Below are 19,634 nucleotides of genomic sequence, written 5' to 3' on the forward strand. Positions count from 1 at the left end.
AGTATTTTCCCTCCTCGATGACCTCAGAATACACTTTTTGCATGCTGAGCAGTAAGAGGAAGTGTCCTAATTCTGCCCTGCTCCCATTTTTAGTGTTTGTTTGCAGAACTGGAGTTGTAGGATGGCTGTTGGAGTTCTGTCCCATTCTGTGCAGTTTGGGGTGAATGACAGACTCCCCTATAAGAGGATTGCTTGAATGATGCTCACAAATAATGGCAATAGTTTTACTGGGGGCTTGCATTTGCACAGAAGTTGCATATTGGGCATTTAGAGCTTTTTCCTGAGAGTCTTTATGGCTAGTTTCAAACTCCCAGATGAACTTAGTCTCAAACCAAGGCAAGCAATCTGCCTTGAACTGCTGGACAAGAGTGGAATGTATGTTTTTTTAAACAAAGATAAATACATGTAGAGTCTAGAGTCACCAAATCTTCTGTTGGGGTGAGAAGTGCAGCGAATGGCAGCATTACCGGCATGTTTAAAAGGTGAGGTGAAAGAAGCTAATTTAGCCAAAAGATCTTCATTCAAAAATTGGAAGAAGGATCCAACAGAAGAAAATAGGATAATGCATAAGCGTTGGCAAGTTAAATGTAAGACATTGATAAGTCAGGCTAAGAGAGAATTTGAAAAGAAGTTGGCCGTAGAGGCAAAAACTCACAGTAAAAACTTTTTAAAATATATCCGAAACAGCCTGCGAAGGAGTCAGTTGGACCGTTAGATGATGGAGGGGTTAAAGGGGCGCTTAGAGAAGATAAGGCCATCAAGGAAAGATTAAATGATTTCTTTGCTTCGGTGTTTACTGAAGAGGATGTTGGGGAGGTACCCGTACTGGAGAAGGTTTTCATGGGTAATGATTCAGATGGACTGAACCAAATCACGGTGAACCTAGAAGATGAGGTAGGCCTGATTGACAAACTGAAGACCGGATGGTATACACCCCAGGATTCTGAAGGAACTAAAAAATGAAATTTCAGATCTATTACTAAAAATTTGTAACCTATCATTAAAATTCATTTTACCAGAGAACTGGAGGGTGGCTAAAGTAACCCCAATATTTAAAAAGGGTTCCAGGGGCGATCGGGAAACTACAGACCAGTTAGCCTGACTTCAGTGCCAGGAAAAATAGCAAAAAGTGTTCTAAATATCAAAAGCAGCGTTTGACACCGTCAATCACAATATACTTATCAAAATTCTTATCAGAATTGGTATCTCAGGAACTGCACTATCCTGGATTAAGTCTTACCTTCAAAATAGGCCCTACACAGTAATCATTGATAACAATAAATCCGACCCAATTAGCCTTGACCGAGGTGTCCCCCAGGGTTCCTCCCTTTCCTCAACTTTATTTAACATATATTGCTCCCTCTATCCAATCTCCTCACCAATCTTAACATCAAGCACTTCATCTACGCAAATGATGTGCAAATTCTTCTCCCTTTTACAGACACCCTTCAATCTGCCCTTCTAAAATGGGAATCATGCTTCAACTCTATTAACCATTTACTCACTAACATGCACTTGGCTCTCAATCCTCAAAAAACAGAACTACTCATCATTTCCAACAAACAGCCTGCAACCCCCATCCCCCTATCCCACTCCTCTATCTTCCCCATCCACACTCGTAGCCTGGGCGTCATGATTGACAACCAACTCAACCTTAAACCTTTTATTAAATCATAGTGGATAACACATTGAAATCGTTGGTTCAGTGTGCTGCGGCAGTCAAAAAAGCAAACAGAATGTTGGGAATTATTAGAAAGGGAATGGTGAATAAAACGGAAAATGTCATAATGCCTCTGTATCGCTCCATGGTGAGACCGCACCTTGAATACTGTGTACAATTCTGGTCGCCGCATCTCAAAAAAGATATAATTGCGATGGAGAAGGTACAGAGAAGGGCTACCAAAATGATAAGGGGAATGGAGCAACTCCCCTATGAGGAAAGACTAAAGAGGTTAGGACTTTTCAGCTTGGAGAAGAGACGACTGAGGGGGGATATGATAGAGGTGTTTAAAATCATGAGAGGTCTAGAACGGGTAGATGTGAATCGGTTATTTACTCTTTCGGATAGTAGAAAGACTAGGCGGCACTCCATGAAGTTAGCATGGGGCACATTTAAAACTAATCGGAGAAAGTTCTTTTTTACTCAACGCACAATTAAACTCTAGAATTTGTTGCCAGAGGATGTGGTTAGTGCAGTTGGTATGGCTGTGTTTAAAAAGGGATTGGATAAGTTCTTGGAGGAGAAGTCCATTACCTGCTATTAAGTTCACCTAGAGAATAGCCACTGCCATTAGCAATGGTAGCATGGAATAGACTTGGTTTTTGGGTACTTGCCAGGTTCTTGTGGCCTGGATTGGCCACTGTTGGAAGCAGGATGCTGGGCTTGATGGACCCTTGGTCTGACCCAGTATGGCATTTTCTTATGTTCTTATGTTCTTATCCTAAGTGACTGTTACTTCAAGCTGCAAACAATTAAAAAATTCAGACCTCTACTTTACTTCACAAATTTCCGTACTGTCTTACAGGCTATTATTTTTTCTAAAATTGATTACTGTAACTCTCTTTTCCTTGGCCTCCCATCCTCCTACATCAAACCTTTACAACTTTTACAAAATGCCTCAGCCCGTATCCTTACTAATTAAAAAAAAAAGAGATCATATCACACCCACGCTTATAGACTTACATTGGCTACCAATAAAATCAAGAATCCTATACAAAACCTTATCCCTCATTCATAAAAGCATTCTAAATGAAAACCTCCACTGGATCAACCCTCCATTCATACCATATACATCCACAAGACCAATTTGGTCCACCCTTCAAGGAACGCTCCGCCCCACTTCAATCAAATCCACCAGACTCACTTCCACAACAAAAAGAGCTTTCTCTCTCGCAGGCCCCACGCTATGGAACTCCATGCCCCTTGAATTACGAACAGAAACTTCTACCCCTAAATTTAAAAAAAAAACTAAAAACTTGGCTATTTTTACAAGCCTTTCCCGCAAATTCCTCCCACTGATAATTGTAAATACTCAGAACTGTAAATACCATGATACCACTATGTTCGTCCTCATGTATACATCTGTTTTGTTGATCAGTTTTTGCCTCTATTATTTATCCAGTTAATCAACTTGTCTTTTTTCTCTATCTTTCCTTTCAAAAACTCCACAATAACGTTAAACATTCTTGCTCCTCAAAATTACTCACTTTCATCCGTTCCTCCTCAACGTTGACTGTAAATAGCATCTCCTTATATAATCAATTTGTTGTTCCATGTTCCTTGTACAGGCTTATATAACCAATTTGTTGTTCCATGTTCCTTGTAAAGGCTTCACCTTCTTATATGGTGATGCTCTCTAAGTTTCATGTAAACCGATACGATGTGCAAACGGATATCGGTATATAAAAAATACTAAATAAATAAATAAACACATATGTAAAGCCCGTTGCTAGTTTTGTTCTTTGTAAACCGACGAGATGTTCCCAACGTACGTCGGTATATGAATGCCATTAAATAAATAAATAAATAAATATAGAAAGACATGGTTTAATGGAACAAAGTCAGCATGGCTTTACCCAAGGCAAGTCTTGCCTCACAAATCTACTTCACGTTTTTGAAGGAGTTAATAAAAATGTAGATAAAGGTGAACCGGTAGATGTAGTGTATTTGGATTTTCAGAAGGCGTTTGACAAAGTTCCTCATGAGAGGCTTCTAAGAAAAGTAAAAACTCATGGGATAGGTGACGATGTCCTTTTGTGGATTACAAACTGGCTAAAAGACAGGAAACAGAGAGTAGGATTAAATGGACAATTTTCTCAGTGGAAGGGAGTGGACAGTGGAGTGCCTCAGGGATCTATATTGGGACCCGTAATTTTCAATATATTTATAAATAATCTGGAAAGAAATATGACGAGTTAGGGAATCAAATTTGCAGATGATACAAAATTATTCAGAGTAGTTAAATCACAAGCAGATTGTGATAAATTGCAGGAAGACCTTGTGAGACTGGAAAATTGGGCATCCAAATGGCAGATAAAATTTAATGTGGATAAGTGCAAGGTGATGCATGTAAATATAGCATGGGAAAAATAATCCCATGCTATATTTACACAATGTTAGGTTCCATATTAGGAGCTACCACCCAAGAAAGAGATCTAGGTGTCATAGTGGATAACGCATTGAAATCGTAGGTTCAGTGTGCTGCGGCAGTCAAAAAAGCAAACAGAATGTTGGGAATTATTGGAAAGGGAATTATTTATTTATTTATTTAGGGTTTTTATATACCGGCATTCGAGAACACAGTCCCATCATGCTGGTTCACATTAAAACAAGTGTGCATCGTAAACAAAACTAAAACAATGGTGCGGAAAAAGGCAGTTACAAATAACAGGGAGATTAGAACTTGGCAGAGAGAGAAGAGAAAGGACAGGTTATTAATTCAAACATGTAACGATAGTGTAAAATAATATAAAATTCAAACAAGAAGGTTAGTCATGGTGTATGTGAAGGTAAGGATTGGCGTGGAAGGTAGATCAGTTTGAGTCCGGGAATGCTTGTGTGAATATCCATGTCTTTAGTCTTTTTTTGAAGGAATAGTGAATAAAACAGAAAATGTCATAATGCCTCTGTATCGCTCCATGGTGAGACCGTACCTTGAATACTGTGTACAATTCTGGTCTCCGCATCTCAAAAAAGATATAGTTGTGATGGAGAAGGTTCAGAGAAGAGCGACCAGAATGATAAAGTGAATGGAACAGCTCCCCTATGAGGAAAGACTAAAGAGCTTGGTCTTTAGTCTTTCCTTAGCCGTCTCTTCACCAAGCTTTTCAGCTTGGTGAAGAGACGGCTGAGGGGGGATATGATAGAGGTGTTTGAAATCATGAGACATCTAGAACGGGTAGATATGAATCGGTTTTTTACTCTTTCGGATAATAGAAAGACTAGGGGGCAGTCCATGAAGTTAGCATGCGGCACATTTAAAACTAATCAGAGAAAGTTCTTTTTCATCAATGCACAATTAAACTCTGGAATTTGTTGCCAGAGGATGTGGTTAGTGTGCAGTTAGTATAGCTGTGTTTAAAAAATGATTGGATAAGTTCTTGGAAGAGAAGTCCATTACCTGCTATTAATTAAGTTGACTTAGAAAATAGCCACTGCTATTACTAGCAACAGTAACATGGAATAGACTTAGTTTTTAGGAACTTTCCAGGTTCTTATGGCCTGGATTGGTCACTGTTGGAGACAGGATGCTGGGCTTGATGGACCCTTGGTCTGACCCAGTATGGCTTGTTCTTATTGTGCAGTTGCGAGCTGCATTAGTAGTGGAAGTCAATGGGAGGCCTGTGAGCAAGCACTTGCTGACTTTCATTATTAATGCTGCTGCTGCTTGCAGATCATTCAGGCTTGGGGGAGATTGCCACTGCTCCTCTCTCCTCAACCACTACTGAATTACCCCAAAGCAAAATGTTGCTTGCCCTCTGTTCCCACCAATTTTCCTTCACCTTTAGCTTAGGACCCAAAGGAAAATGTTGCCACTGACCCTAGCCAGAGGGATGTTTGGAGAAGATGGATGAAAAGCAGGAGAGATTTGAGTACTGGATACGGTGAAGAAGGATAGGGTGAGGGGGTGAATGTCAGAAGAGGTAGAAGTAAATAGGAGATAGGAGGGGTGGAGGTGACGCTGGGAGATGAGAGAAGGGATGGGGATGTGTGAGAGGAGAGGAAATAGGGGATGGGATGAGAGGGAGGAGGTGACAGGATCAGCTGGGAGTTTTAAGAAGGGCTTGGAGGTGAGAGTGGAGGGCTGGGGAGGACAGGAGGAATCTGCTAGGAGAGGAGGTTCACTGGAGGGGATTGAAATAAAGAGATGATGTGATTTTTAGAGGGGACTGCTTCTCTGCTAACGTCTTTGGGTCATCCTCAGGTCTTGCAGCAGTTTAGATCTCTAGGCTGGGTGATGAAGCTGGCGAAAAGTCATCTTACCCCGTCTCAGGTTATGGAGTTCTTAGAGTGCATTTTGACACCAGGTTAGGAAAGGTTTTTCTTACCAAGGGTCACATTCTCAAGCTACAGAAGCAGGTTCGCAGGCTGTTGAATGCTGCGGAGCCCAGGGTCTGGGACTACCTTCAGGAGCTAGGCTTTTTGGCTTTAACATTGGAACTAGTTCCTTGGGCTTTTGTGCACACGCGGCCTTTGCAAAAGTCTCTTCTGTTGGGATCCTTTATCGGAACAGTTTAATCTTCTGCTGTTGCGCGAGGAGGCTGCAAGGTTAAGTCTTTCATGATGGCTTAGTCGGGGCCATCTAAGTTGCGGAGAGGTCTTGGAATTTCCGGAATGGGTCGCAGTTACCACCGGGTACAGTGTGCCAGAGTCAGTCAACCCAGGGCCAATGGTCCAAGGATGAGGTGTCCTAGTCTATCAATCGATTGGAAACGAGGGCAATGCGTTTCATGTTGCTTGCCTTTCTGCTTCTATTACACGGCCATCCAGTGCGCATCTTATTGGACAACACAAACACTATGGCTTATATCAGTCGACAAGGGGGAACCAAGAGTTGGGCAGTGGCCCAGGAGTTTTTCTGGATGGAACAGCATCTGGCATTGCTAGCAACGTCTCACATAGCCAGAGTGGACAATGTTCAAGTGGATTTTTTCAGTAGCCAAAAACTGTAACCTGGGGAATGGGAGTTGTCTGAGGAGGCGATGGCTCTTCTGTGTCGCAGGTGGGGTACTCCTCGCTTGGACTTGATGGCATCTCAACGGAATGCCAAAGCATCCTGCTTCTTCAGTCACAGAAGATAACACAGGGCAGAAGGAGTCAATGCCCTAGTCCTACCTTGTCCCCGAGGGATTCTTCTTTATGTGTTTCCCTGTGACTGCTGGTGGGCAAAGTGATACGGTGGATAGAAGTGATCCTGGTGGTACCAGAGTGGCCATGGCAGCTGTAGCTTATGGACCTGATCAATCTGGCAGTAGACGGTCCATTGCGGCTCATTTATCTACTGAAGCTTCTTCATCAGGATCCAATATTTTCGGATCAAGAGGATCACTTTTGTCTTGCTGTTTGGCTTTTGAGAAGAAGAGCTTGAAGCGAAAAGGATTTCCGGAGGATGTCATTTCCATCTTGTTGTAGGCTAGAAAGACCTCCACTTCCTTGTCCTGTGTGAGAATCTGGAGAGTCTTTGAGTCCTGGTGTATGGGTCAGGGAGTAAGACCTACTCAGAACTTGGTAGCACACATCTTAACCTTTTTGCAGAAAGGATTGGTGAAGGGCTTGGCATTTAACTCTCTCAAGTTTCAGATCACAACCTTGAGCTGTCTTCATAAGAACATTTATTTATTTTATTTATTTATTTAAAATTTTTATATACCGACATTCATCCAGGATATCACATCGGTTTACAGTGTAACACAAACAAATGCCAGGCATGGCGCTTTACATTGAACAAATAAAACAAGTTAACAAATGAATAAATGAGGGTGTGAATAACAAGGGGAAAATTTGCATTAAATAATCAACGAGGTTTGTAAATATATACATATGTACAAAAGGAAGACACTAAGAGATAAGCAGTTTAGGGGTGCTGGGGGGAGTGGTGAGCAGAGGGAAGGGAACGAGGTGAGGGGGGGAGAAAAAGTGTATGAGGTGAGGGGGGGAGAAAAAGGTAGACCCTTGGTCTAACCATACTGGGTTAGACCAACCATAGACCAGTAACCCAGGTCTAACCTGGGTTACTGGTCTAACCCAGTATGGTTAGACCTTGGTCTAACCATACTGGGTTAGACCAAGGGTCCATCAAAGCCAGGATCCTGTTTCCAGCAGTGGCCAAGCCAGGTCACAAGTACCTGGCAAGTACCCAAACATTAGATAAATCACAAGCTACAATTGCTTATCAATTACTGTAAGAGCAGTTTATGGATTTATCCTCTAGGAACCTATCCAAACCATTTTTAAACTCAGTTACACTAACTGATGTTCATCCTCTGGCAATGAATTTCAGAGCTTAACTATGTGCTGAGTGAAAAATAATTTTCTTCAGTTTGTTTTAAATGAGCTACTTGCTAATTTCATGGAGTGCCCTCTGGTCCTTCTATTATCTGAGAGAGTAAATAACCGATTCACATCTACACGTTCAAGACCTCTCATGATCTTAAAGACCTCTATCATATCCCCCCTCAGCCGTCTCTTCTCCAAGCTGAACAGCCCTAACCTCTTCAGCCTTTCCTCATAGGGGAGCTGTTCCATTCCCCTTATCATTTTGGTTGCCCTTCTCTGTACCTTCTCCATTGCAATTATATCTTTTTTTAGATGCGGCGACCAGAAATGTACACAGTATTCAAGGTGCGGTCTCACCATGGAGCGATACAGAGGCATTATGACATTCTCTGTTTTATTTGCCATTCCTTTCCTAATAATTCGTATCATTCAGGCCAATACAATAAACTGCACGGGAGAGCTGGTGCTCCAAGGCGAGCACCCACTCTCCCAACCTGTGCCCAGGCCCCTCTCCTGGGCGCGCGATTCAGTATTTAAATAAAGACCCGCTCTAATAAGGAGGCGCTAGGGACACTAGCACGTCCCTATCGCCTCCTTATTGGCGGAAGCGACGACTGTCAGCGGGTCTGACAGCCGATGCTTAATTTTACCGGCGTTGGTTGTCGAACCCGCTGACAGCCACGGGTTCGGAACACGGACGCCAGCAAACTTGAGCGTCCGTCTTCCAACCCACGGGCCACGGGCAGATTTTTTTTTTAAGAAGATTTTTTTTATATTTTTATTTTTGGGGCTTCCAACTTATTTATTTATTTATTTAAACATTTTTTTAACTTAATTTTGCTATGATATTAAGTCGGAGGGTGTACAGAAAATCAGTTTTTTCTGCTTTTCTGTACACTTGCCCGGTGCCATCTGAAATTATAGAAACATAGAAACATAGAAATGACGGCAGAAGAAGACCAAATGGCCCATTCAGTCTGCCCAGCAAGCTTTGCACATTTTTTTCTCATACTTATCTGTTACTCTTGGCTCTTAGTAACCTTTTGGTTCTATTTCCCTTCCACCCCCTCCATTAATGCAGAGAGCAGTGTTGGAACTGCATCTATGTGAAATATTTAGGTTAATTAGTTAGGGGTAGTAACCGCCACAATAAGCAAGCTACACCCATGCTTATTTGTTTTCCCAGACTATGTAATTCAGTCCTTTTTGGTTGTTGTCTGTATATAGATCCTCTTTTCTTCATTCCCCCTGCCTTTGAAGCAGAGAGCCATGCTGGTTATGTGTGAACCATCAGTCTTTCTCCCCTGCCATTGAAGCAGATAGCTATGCTGGTTATGTGTGAACCATCAGTCTTTCTCCCCTGCTGTTGAAGCAGCGAGCTATGCTGGATATGCGTGAAGTATCAGTCTTTCTCCCCTGCCCTTGAAGCAGATAGCTATGCTGGATATGCGTGAAGTATCAGTCTTTCTCCCCTGCCGTTAAAGCAGAGAGCCATGCTGGTTATGTGTGAACCATCAGTCTTTCTCCCCTGCTGTTGAAGCAGCGAGCTATGCTGGATATGCGTGAAGTATCAGTCTTTCTCCCCTGCCGTTGAAGCAGATAGCTCTGCTGGATATGCGTGAAGTATCAGTCTTTCTCCCCTGCCGTTGAAGTAGAGAGCTGTGCTGGATATGCGTGAAGTATCAGTTTTTCTTCTCCCCTGCCGTTGAAGCAGAGAGCTATGCTGGATATGCGTGAAGTATCAGTTTTTCTTCTCCCCTGCTGTTGAAGCAGGGAGCTATGCTGGATATGCGTGAAGTATCAGTTTTTCTTCTCCCCTGCCGTTGAAGCAGAGAGCTATGCTGGATATGCGTGAAGTATCAGTTTTTCTTCTCCCCTGCTGTTGAAGCAGAGAGCTATGCTGGATATGCGTGAAGTATCAGTTTTTCTTCTCCCCTGCTGTTGAAGCAGGGAGCTATGCTGGATATGCGTGAAGTATCAGTTTTTCTTCTCCCCTGCCGTTGAAGCAGAGAGCTCTGCTGGATATGCGTGAAGTATCAGTCTTTCTCCCCTGCCGTTGAAGCAGAGAGCTGTGCTGGATATGCGTGAAGTATCAGTTTTTCTTCTCCCCTGCCGTTGAAGCAGAGAGCTATGCTGGATATGCGTGAAGTATCAGTTTTTCTTCTCCCCTGCTGTTGAAGCAGAGAGCTATGCTGGATATGCGTGAAGTATCAGTTTTTCTTCTCCCCTGCTGTTGAAGCAGGGAGCTATGCTGGATATGCGTGAAGTATCAGTTTTTCTTCTCCCCTGCCGTTGAAGCAGAGAGCTATGCTGGATATGCGTGAAGTATCAGTTTTTCTTCTCCCCTGCTGTTGAAGCTGGGAACTATGCTGGATATGCATTGAAAGTGAAGTACCAGGCTTATTTGGTTTGGGGTAGTAACCGCCGTAACAAGCCAGCTACTCCCCGCTTTTTTGTGAATGCAAATCCTTTAACTCCTGCCTGAGAGTAAAATGTGTGGCTTGGCCACACACTTTGGTTTCTATATTGTGGGTGAATACCTAATAGGCTCATGAACATGCATTTGCATGTGATGAGCACTATTAGTTTCGGGGGGGTTGGCCGTGCGTTTTCCAAGTGCTATTTCCAAGTGCCATCCCCTACTCGCCCTTCCCCCGCAAAGTTAAGACCCTCCCTGCCCCTTCCCCTACCCCCTCTCCAGCGCCCCGCAGCCTCCCCCCCCCCCCCCCGCCCTCTCACCCCCTAGCAACTTTTCCTTGAAAGTACCCTTGTTCTAAAAGTACCCTTGTTCCCCTTGCCCCACCTTCGTCCCCCGCACCTTCCCCCCCCCCCCCCCGCTTTTCTCCCTCCTCACTCCCTCCCCCCCTGCCCCTGCTTTTAATTGTACATAGGTGCACTTGCTTCCTTTATATTGTTTATAAGTTCATATGCCTATCTAATCCTGATATGGATAATCAAAATCCACTTTGTTCAACAAAGTTGTATTTCAGCTCGTTAACTCTCTCTCACTGTACTTTCCTATATTATCTAGTTAGCCTTCTATCATCGTTCATTGTAATTTCCTTTCTCCATTACCTGTAAACCGACATGATGTGTCCTACGAATGCCGGTATATAAAAAGCGTTAATTAAATAAATAAATATTACCCCGTCAAAAACTCGTGGCCAAACGAGGGCTAACGGACACTTCCAGTTCTCCTTCCACTTTATTTCACAATCCTAAGTTCAGGAAAAAGACAGCATATTCTCCTCAGAAATAGACTTTTATTTATCAGATTTGGCAGGATTTAGCATTTAGAAGACAACAGTTCCTGTCTCTAACATCCTGACCACTAAGCACCAATTTACCCTCAGAAAGTTCTGTACACATGCCATAATCCTTAGCCTGATTAATATATTAATACTTATGGCTAACTTACTCACCCCCGGTCCAACTTCAGGCGATCTCCCTCTGTTCACCTCTGAAGCAGCTCCGGCTGAAGGTCTGGAGAATGTGGGCAGGGGAGGAGACTTCTGGTCTGGTACTGGCAGAGCTACCAGCAGTCTGGGGGCTTGGAGGAGTGAGGGATAAAGCCTGGGATAAGCACAGAGGATCCTTAGCTGTAAGGGAGTGAGGGATAAAGCCTGGGATAAGCACAGAGGATCCTTAGCTGTGAGGGAGTGAGAGGTAAAGCCTGGGATAAGCACAGAGGATCCTTAGCTGTGAGGGAGTGAGAGGTAAAGCCTGGGATAAGCACAGAGGATCCTTAGCTGTGAGGGAGTGAGGGATAAAGCCTGGGATAAGCACAGAGGATCCTTAGCTGTGAGGGAGTGAGGGATAAAGCCTGGGATAAGCACAGAGGATCCTTAGCTGTGGGGGAATGAGAGGTAAAGCCTGGGATAAGCACAGAGGATCCTTAGCTGTGAGGGAGTGAGGGGTAAAGCCTGGGATAAGCACAGAGGATCCTTAGCTGTGAGGGAGTGAGGGATAAAGCCTGGGATAAGCACAGAGGATCCTTAGCTGTGGGGGAGTGAGGGATAAAGCCTGGGATAAGCACAGAGGATCCTTAGCTGTGGGGAGTGAGGGATAAAGCCTGGGATAAGCACAGAGGATCCTTAGCTGTGGGGAGTGAGGGATAAAGCCTGGGATAAGCACAGAGGATCCTTAGCTGTGGGGGAGTGAGGGATAAAGCCTGGGATAAGCACAGAGGATCCTTAGCTGTGGGGGAATGAGAGGTAAAGCCTGGGATAAGCACAGAGGATCCTTAGCTGTGAGGGAGTGAGGGATAAAGCCTGGGATAAGCACAGAGGATCCTTAGCTGTGAGGGAGTGAGGGATAAAGCCTGGGATAAGCACAGAGGATCCTTAGCTGTGAGGGAGTGAGGGATAAAGCCTGGGATAAGCACAGAGGATCCTTAGCTGTGGGGGAGTGAGGGATAAAGCCTGGGATAAGCACAGAGGATCCTTAGCTGTGGGGGGAGTGAGGGGATAAAGCCTGGGATAAGCACAGAGGATCCTTAGCTGTGGGGGAGTGAGGGATAAAGCCTGGGATAAGCACAGAGGATCCTTAGCTGTGGGGGAAGTGAGAGGTAAAGCCTGGGATAAGCACAGAGGATCCTTAGCTGTGGGGGAGTGAGGGGATAAAGCCTGGGATAAGCACAGAGGATCCTTAGCTGTGGGGGGGGTGAGAGGGTAAAGCCTGGGATAAGCACAGAGGATCCTTAGCTGTGAGGGAGTGAGGGGTAAAGCCTGGGATAAGCACAGAGGATCCTTAGCTGTGAGGGAGTGAGGGATAAAGCCTGGGATAAGCACAGAGGATCCTTAGCTGTGAGGGAATGAGGGATAAAGCCTGGGATAAGCACAGAGGATCCTTAGCTGTGAGGGAGTGAGAGGTAAAGCCTGGGATAAGCACAGAGGATCCTTAGCTGTGGGGGAGTGAGGGGTAAAGCCTGGGATAAGCACAGAGGATCCTTAGCTGTGGGGGAGTGAGGGGTAAAAGCCTGGGATAAGCACAGAGGATCCTTAGCTGTGGGGGAGTGAGGGGTAAAGCCTGGGATAAGCACAGAGGATCCTTAGCTGTGGGGGAGTGAGGAGTAAAGCCTGGGATAAGCACAGAGGATCCTTAGCTGTGGGGAGAGTGAGGGGTAAAGCCTGGGATAAGCACAGAGGATCCTTAGCTGTGAGGGAGTGAGAGGTAAAGCCTGGGATAAGCACAGAGGATCCTTAGCTGTCAGGGAGTGAGGGGTAAAGCCTGGGATAAGCACAGAGGATCCTTAGCTGTGAGGGAGTGAGAGGTAAAGCCTGGGATAAGCACAGAGGATCCTTAGCTGTGGGGGGAGTGAGGGGTAAAGCCTGGGATAAGCACAGAGGATCCTTAGCTGTGAGGCAGTGAGGGGTAAAGCCTGGGATAAGCACAGAGGATCCTTAGCTGTGGGGGAGTGAGGGGTAAAGCCTGGGATAAGCACAGAGGATCCTTAGCTGTGAGGGAGTGAGGGGTTAAGCCTGGGATAAGCACAGAGGATCCTTAGCTGTGGGGGAGTGAGGGGTTAAGCCTGGGATAAGCACAGAGGATCCTTAGCTGTGGGGGAGTGAGGGGTAAAGCCTGGGATAAGCACAGAGGATCCTTAGCTGTGAGGGAGTGAGAGGTAAAGCCTGGGATAAGCACAGAGGATCCTTAGCTGTGAGGGAGTGAGAGGTAAAGCCTGGGATAAGCAAAGAGGATCCTTAGCTGTGAGGGAGTGAGGGGTAAAGCCTGGGATAAGCACAGAGGATCCTTAGCTGTGAGGGAGTGAGAGCTAAAGCCTGGGATAAGCACAGAGGATCCTTAGCTGTGGGGGAGTGAGGGGTAAAGCCTGGGATAAGCACAGAGGATCCTTAGCTGTGAGGGAGTGAGAGGTAAAGCCTGGGATAAGCACAGAGGATCCTTAGCTGTGAGGGAGTGAGGGGTAAAGCCTGGGATAAGCACAGAGGATCCTTAGCTGTGGGGGAGTGAGGGGTAAAGCCTGGGATAAGCACAGAGGATCCTTAGCTGTGATGGGAGTGAGGGGTAAAGCCTGGGATAAGCACAGAGGATCCTTAGCTGTGGGGGAGTGAGAGGTAAAGCCTGGGATAGGCACAGAGGATCCTTAGCTGTGAGGGAGTGAGGGGTAAAGCCTGAGATAAGCACAGAGGATCCTTAGCTGTGAGGGAGTGAGGGGTAAAGCCTGGGATAAGCACAGGGGATCCTTAGCTGTGAGGGAGTGAGAGGTAAAGCCTGGGATAAGCACAGAGGATCCTTAGCTGTGAGGGAGTGAGAGGTAAAGCCTGGGATAAGCACAGGGGATCCTTAGCTGTGAGGGAGTGAGGGGTAAAGCCTGGGATAAGCACAGGGGATCCTTAGCTGTGGGGGAGTGAGGGGTAAAGCCTGGGATAAGCACAGAGGATCCTTAGCTGTGGGGGAGTGAGGGGTAAAGCCTGGGATAAGCACAGAGGATCCTTAGCTGTGGGGGAGTGAGAGGTAAAGCCTGGGATAAGCACAGAGGATCCTTAGCTGTGAGGGCAGTGAGGGGTAAAGCCTGGGATAAGCACAGAGGATCCTTAGCTGTGAGGGAGTGAGGGGTAAAGCCTGGGATAAGCACAGAGGATCCTTAGCTGTGGGGGAGTGAGGGATAAAGCCTGGGATAAGCACAGAGGATCCTTAGCTGTGAGGGAGTGAGGGGTAAAGCCTGGGATAAGCACAGAGGATCCTTAGCTGTGAGGGAGTGAGGGGTAAAGCCTGGGATAAGCACAGAGGATCCTTAGCTGTGAGGCAGTGAGGGGTAAAGCCTGGGATAAGCACAGAGGATCCTTAGCTGTGAGGGCAGTGAGGGGTAAAGCCTGGGATAAGCACAGAGGATCCTTAGCTGTGAGGGAGTGAGGGGTAAAGCCTGGGATAAGCACAGAGGATCCTTAGCTGTGAGGGAGTGAGGGGTAAAGCCTGGGATAAGCACAGAGGATCCTTAGCTGTGAGGGGAGTGAGGGGTAAAGCCTGGGATAAGCACAGAGGATCCTTAGCTGTGGAGGAGTGAGGGGTAAAGCCTGGGATAAGCACAGAGGATCCTTAGCTGTGAGGCAGTGAGGGGTAAAGCCTGGGATAAGCACAGAGGATCCTTAGCTGTGAGGGAGTGAGGGGTAAAGCCTGGGATAAGCACAGAGGATCCTTAGCTGTGAGGGAGTGAGGGGTAAAGCCTGGGATAAGCACAGAGGATCCTTAGCTGTGGGGGAGTGAGAGGTAAAGCCTGGGATAAGCACAGAGGATCCTTAGCTGTGAGGGGAGTGAGGGGTAAAGCCTGGGATAAGCACAGAGGATCCTTAGCTGTGGGGGAGTGAGGGGTAAAGCCTGGGATAAGCACAGAGGATCCTTAGCTGTGGGGGAGTGAGGGGTAAAGCCTGGGATAAGCACAGAGGATCCTTAGCTGTGGAGGAGTGAGGGTTAAAGCCTGGGATAAGCACAGAGGATCCTTAGCTGTGAGGCAGTGAGGGGTAAAGCCTGGGATAAGCACAGAGGATCCTTAGCTGTGGGGGAGTGAGGGGTTAAGCCTGGGATAAGCACAGAGGATCCTTAGCTGTGGGGGAGTGAGGGGTTAAGCCTGGGATAAGCACAGAGGATCCTTAGCTGTGGGGGAGTGAGGGGTAAAGCCTGGGATAAGCACAGAGGATCCTTAGCTGTGAGGGAGTGAGAGGTAAAGCCTGAGATAAGCACCCAGGATCCGGTCGGTAGGCTTGGGTATTGAACGCAATATAGCTGTTATGTTATATAATATGCTTATGTTTTTTTGTTTCTGTTCCAAGTGATTAGGCCATGAAGTTTTGCTTTTTGGAATTCAAGGCACATAACCCTGATGGGAGAGCTGATGAAGAGAGGTAAGTTTATGTGGGAAGGAAGGGGTAACTGACAGATGAGATGGGAAGATGATTCGCAGAGGAATGGCAGATGAGAGAGTTTATAGTTGCTGGGGGTGTATAAAGATGAGGAGGTGGGGAGGCAACACTGGGGTCAGTAGGTATGCACGGGTGGGGAGGGAGCACTGGGGTCAGTAGGTATGGCACGGGTGGGGAGGGCAACACTGGGGTCAGTAGGTATGCACGGGTGGGGAGGGCGCACTGGGGTCAGTAGGTATGCATGGGTAGGGGAGGGCAGCACTGGGTCAGTAGGTATGGCACGGGTAGGGGAGGGCAGCACTGGGGTCAGTAGGTATGGATGGGTGGGAGAGGGTAGGTCTGGGTCAGTAGGTATGGCACGGGTAGGGGAGGCAGCACTGGGGTCAGTAGGTATGCACGGGTGGGGAGGGCGCACTGGGGTCAGTAGGTATGCATGGGTGGGGACGGCGCACTGGGGTCAGTAGGTATGCAAGGGTAGGGGAGGGAGCACTGGGTCAGTAGGTATGGACGGGTTGGGGAGGGCAGCACTGGTCAGTGAGGTGATGGGATTGAGGCTTGATGCATGGTAGGAGATGCCTGTGCTCTGCTCTGTGTGTTTATGTCGGGGAGGGCAGCACTGGGGTCAGTAGGTATGGATGGGTGGGAGAGGGTAGGTCTGGGTCAGTAGGTATGGACGGGTAGGGGAGGGCAGCACTGGGGTCAGTAGGTATGGACGGGTGGGAGAGGGTAGGTCTGGGTCAGTAGGTATGGCACGGGTAGGGGAGGGCAGCACTGGGTCAGTAGGTATGCACGGGTAGGGGAGGGCAGCACTGGGTCAGTAGGTATGGCACGGGTAGGGGAGGGAGCACTGGGTCAGTAGGTATGGCACGGGTAGGGGAGGGAGCACTGGGGTCAGTAGGTATGGCACGGGTAGGGGAGGGAGCACTGGGGTCAGTAGGTATGGACGGGTAGGGGAGGCAGCACTGGGGTCAGTAGGTATGGCACGGGTAGGGGAGGGCAGCACTGGGGTCAGTAGGTATGGCACGGGTAGGGGAGGGCAGCACTGGGGTCAGTAGGTATGGCACGGGTAGGGGAGGGCGCACTGGGGTCAGTAGGTATGGCACGGGTAGGGGAGGGCAGCACTGGGGTCAGTAGGTATGGCACGGGTAGGGGAGGGCAGCACTGGGGTCAGTAGGTATGGCACGGGTAGGGGAGGGCAGCACTGGGGTCAGTAGGTATGGCACGGGTAGGGGAGGGCAGCACTGGGGTCAGTAGGTATGGCACGGGTAGGGGAGGGCGCACTGGGGTCAGTAGGTATGGACGGGTAGGGGAGGGCAGCACTGGGGTCAGTAGGTATGGCACGGGTAGGGGAGGGAGCACTGGGGTCAGTAGGTATGGCACGGGTAGGGGAGGGAGCACTGGGGTCAGTAGGTATGGCACGGGTAGGGGAGGCAGCACTGGGGTCAGTAGGTATGGCACGGGTAGGGGAGGGCAGCACTGGGGTCAGTAGGTATGGCACGGGTAGGGGAGGGAGCACTGGGTCAGTAGGTATGGCACGGGTAGGGGAGGGAGCACTGGGGTCAGTAGGTATGGCACGGGTAGGGGAGGGAGCACTGGGGTCAGTAGGTATGGACGGGTAGGGGAGGGCAGCACTGGGGTCAGTAGGTATGGCACGGGTAGGGGAGGGCAGCACTGGGGTCAGTAGGTATGGCACGGGTAGGGGAGGGAGCACTGGGTCAGTAGGTATGGCACGGGTAGGGGAGGCAGCACTGGGTCAGTAGGTATGGACGGGTAGGGGAGGAAGCACTGGGGTCAGTAGGTATGGACGGGTAGGGGAGGAAGCACTGGGGTCAGTAGGTATGGCACGGGTAGGGGAGGGAGCACTGGGGTCAGTAGGTATGGACGGGTAGGGGAGGCAGCACTGGGGTCAGTAGGTATGGACGGGTAGGGGAGGCAGCACTGGGGTCAGTAGGTATGGCACGGGTAGGGGAGGGCAGCACTGGGGTCAGTAGGTATGGCACGGGTAGGGGAGGGCAGCACTGGGGTCAGTAGGTATGGCACGGGTAGGGGAGGGCAGCACTGGGGTCAGTAGGTATGGCACGGGTAGGGGAGGGCAGCACTGGGGTCAGTAGGTATGGACGGGTAGGGGAGGGAGCACTGGGGGTCAGTAGGTATGGCACGGGTAGGGGAGGGCAGCACTGGGGTCAGTAGGTATGGCACGGGTAGGGGAGGGCAGCACTGGGGTCAGTAGGTATGGCACGGGTAGGGGAGGGCAGCACTGGGGTCAGTAGGTATGGCACGGGTAGGGGGGGGCAGCACTGGGGTCAGTAGGTATGGCACGGGTAGGGGAGGGCAGCACTGGGGTCAGTAGGTATGGCACGGGTAGGGGAGGGCAGCACTGGGGTCAGTAGGTATGGCACGGGTAGGGGAGGGAGCACTGGGGTCAGTAGGTATGGCACGGGTAGGGGAGGGAGCACTGGGTCAGTAGGTATGGCACGGGTAGGGGAGGGAGCACTGGGGTCAGTAGGTATGCACGGGTAGGGGAGGGAGCACTGGGGTCAGTAGGTATGCACGGGTAGGGGAGGGAGCACTGGGTCAGTAGGTATGCACGGGTAGGGGAGGGAGCACTAGGTCAGTAGGTATGCACGGGTGAGGAGGGCAGCACTGGGTCAGTAGGTATGCACGGGTAGGGGAGGCAGCACTGGGTCAGTAGGTATGGACGGGTAGGGGAGGGCAGCACTGGGTCAGTAGGTATGCACGGGTAGGGGAGGGAGCACTGCGTCAGTAGGTATGCACGGGTAGGGGAGGGAGCACTGGGTCAGTAGGTATGCACGGGTAGGGGAGGGAGCACTAGGTCAGTAGGTATGCACGGGTGAGGAGGGCAGCACTGGGTCAGTAGGTATGCACGGGTAGGGGAGGGAGCACTGGGTCAGTAGGTATGCACGGGTAGGGGAGGGAGCACTGGGGTCAGTAGGTATGCACGGGTGAGGAGGGCAGCACTGGGTCAGTAGGTATGCACGGGTAGGGGAGGACAGCACTGGGGTCAGTAGGTATGGACGGGTGAGGAGGGCAGCACTGGGTCAGTAGGTATGCACGGGTGAGGAGGGCAGCACTGGGTCAGTAGGTATGGATGGGTGGGGAGGGAGCACTGGTCAGTGAGGTGATGGCATTGAGGTTTGATGCATGGTAGGAGATTCCTGTGCTCTGCTCTGTGTGTTTATGTTGGGGAGGGAGCACTGGGGTCAGTAGGTATGCACGGGTGAGGAGGGCAGCACTGGGTCAGTAGGTATGGATGGGTGGGGAGGGAGCACTGGTCAGTGAGGTGATGGCATTGAGGTTTGATGCATGGTAGGAGATTCCTGTGCTCTGCTCTGTGTGTTTATGTTGGGGAGGGAGCACTAGGTCAGTAGGTATGCACGGGTGAGGAGGGCAGCACTGGGTCAGTAGGTATGCACGGGTAGGGGAGGGAGCACTGGGTCAGTAGGTATGCACGGGTAGGGGAGGGAGCACTGGGTCAGTAGGTATGGACGGGTAGGGGAGGGAGCACTGGGTCAGTAGGTATGCACGGGTAGGGGAGGGAGCACTGGGTCAGTAGGTATGCACGGGTAGGGGAGGGAGCACTGGGGTCAGTAGGTATGCACGGGTAGGGGAGGGAGCACTGGGTCAGTAGGTATGCACGGGTAGGGGAGGGAGCACTGGGTCAGTAGGTATGCATGGGTGGGGAGGGAGCACTGGGGTCAGTAGGTATGCACGGGTAGGGGAGGGAACACTGGGTCAGTAGG

The 19,634-nt window shown here is 49.0% G+C and overlaps 1 protein-coding gene across 1 annotated transcript in view; it reads left to right on the forward strand.

Annotated features, from left to right (window-relative positions):
• Positions 1-10,913: 10,913 nt before the first annotated feature.
• LOC115096714 (ranBP-type and C3HC4-type zinc finger-containing protein 1-like) overlaps positions 10,914-19,634 on the forward strand; it is a 42,877-nt gene continuing 34,156 nt past the window's right edge. Inside the window, exons 1-2 of the mRNA XM_029611730.1 lie at positions 10,914-11,105; positions 15,784-15,855. Of these exons, the coding sequence (XP_029467590.1) occupies positions 15,834-15,855 (22 nt within the window). The 5' untranslated portion in view covers positions 10,914-11,105; positions 15,784-15,833. The remainder of the gene's footprint in view (positions 11,106-15,783; positions 15,856-19,634) is intronic.

The sequence above is a fragment of the Rhinatrema bivittatum genome, chromosome 8 (genome assembly GCF_901001135.1).
Source record: "Rhinatrema bivittatum chromosome 8, aRhiBiv1.1, whole genome shotgun sequence".
Classification (NCBI taxonomy): Eukaryota; Metazoa; Chordata; class Amphibia; order Gymnophiona; family Rhinatrematidae; genus Rhinatrema; species Rhinatrema bivittatum.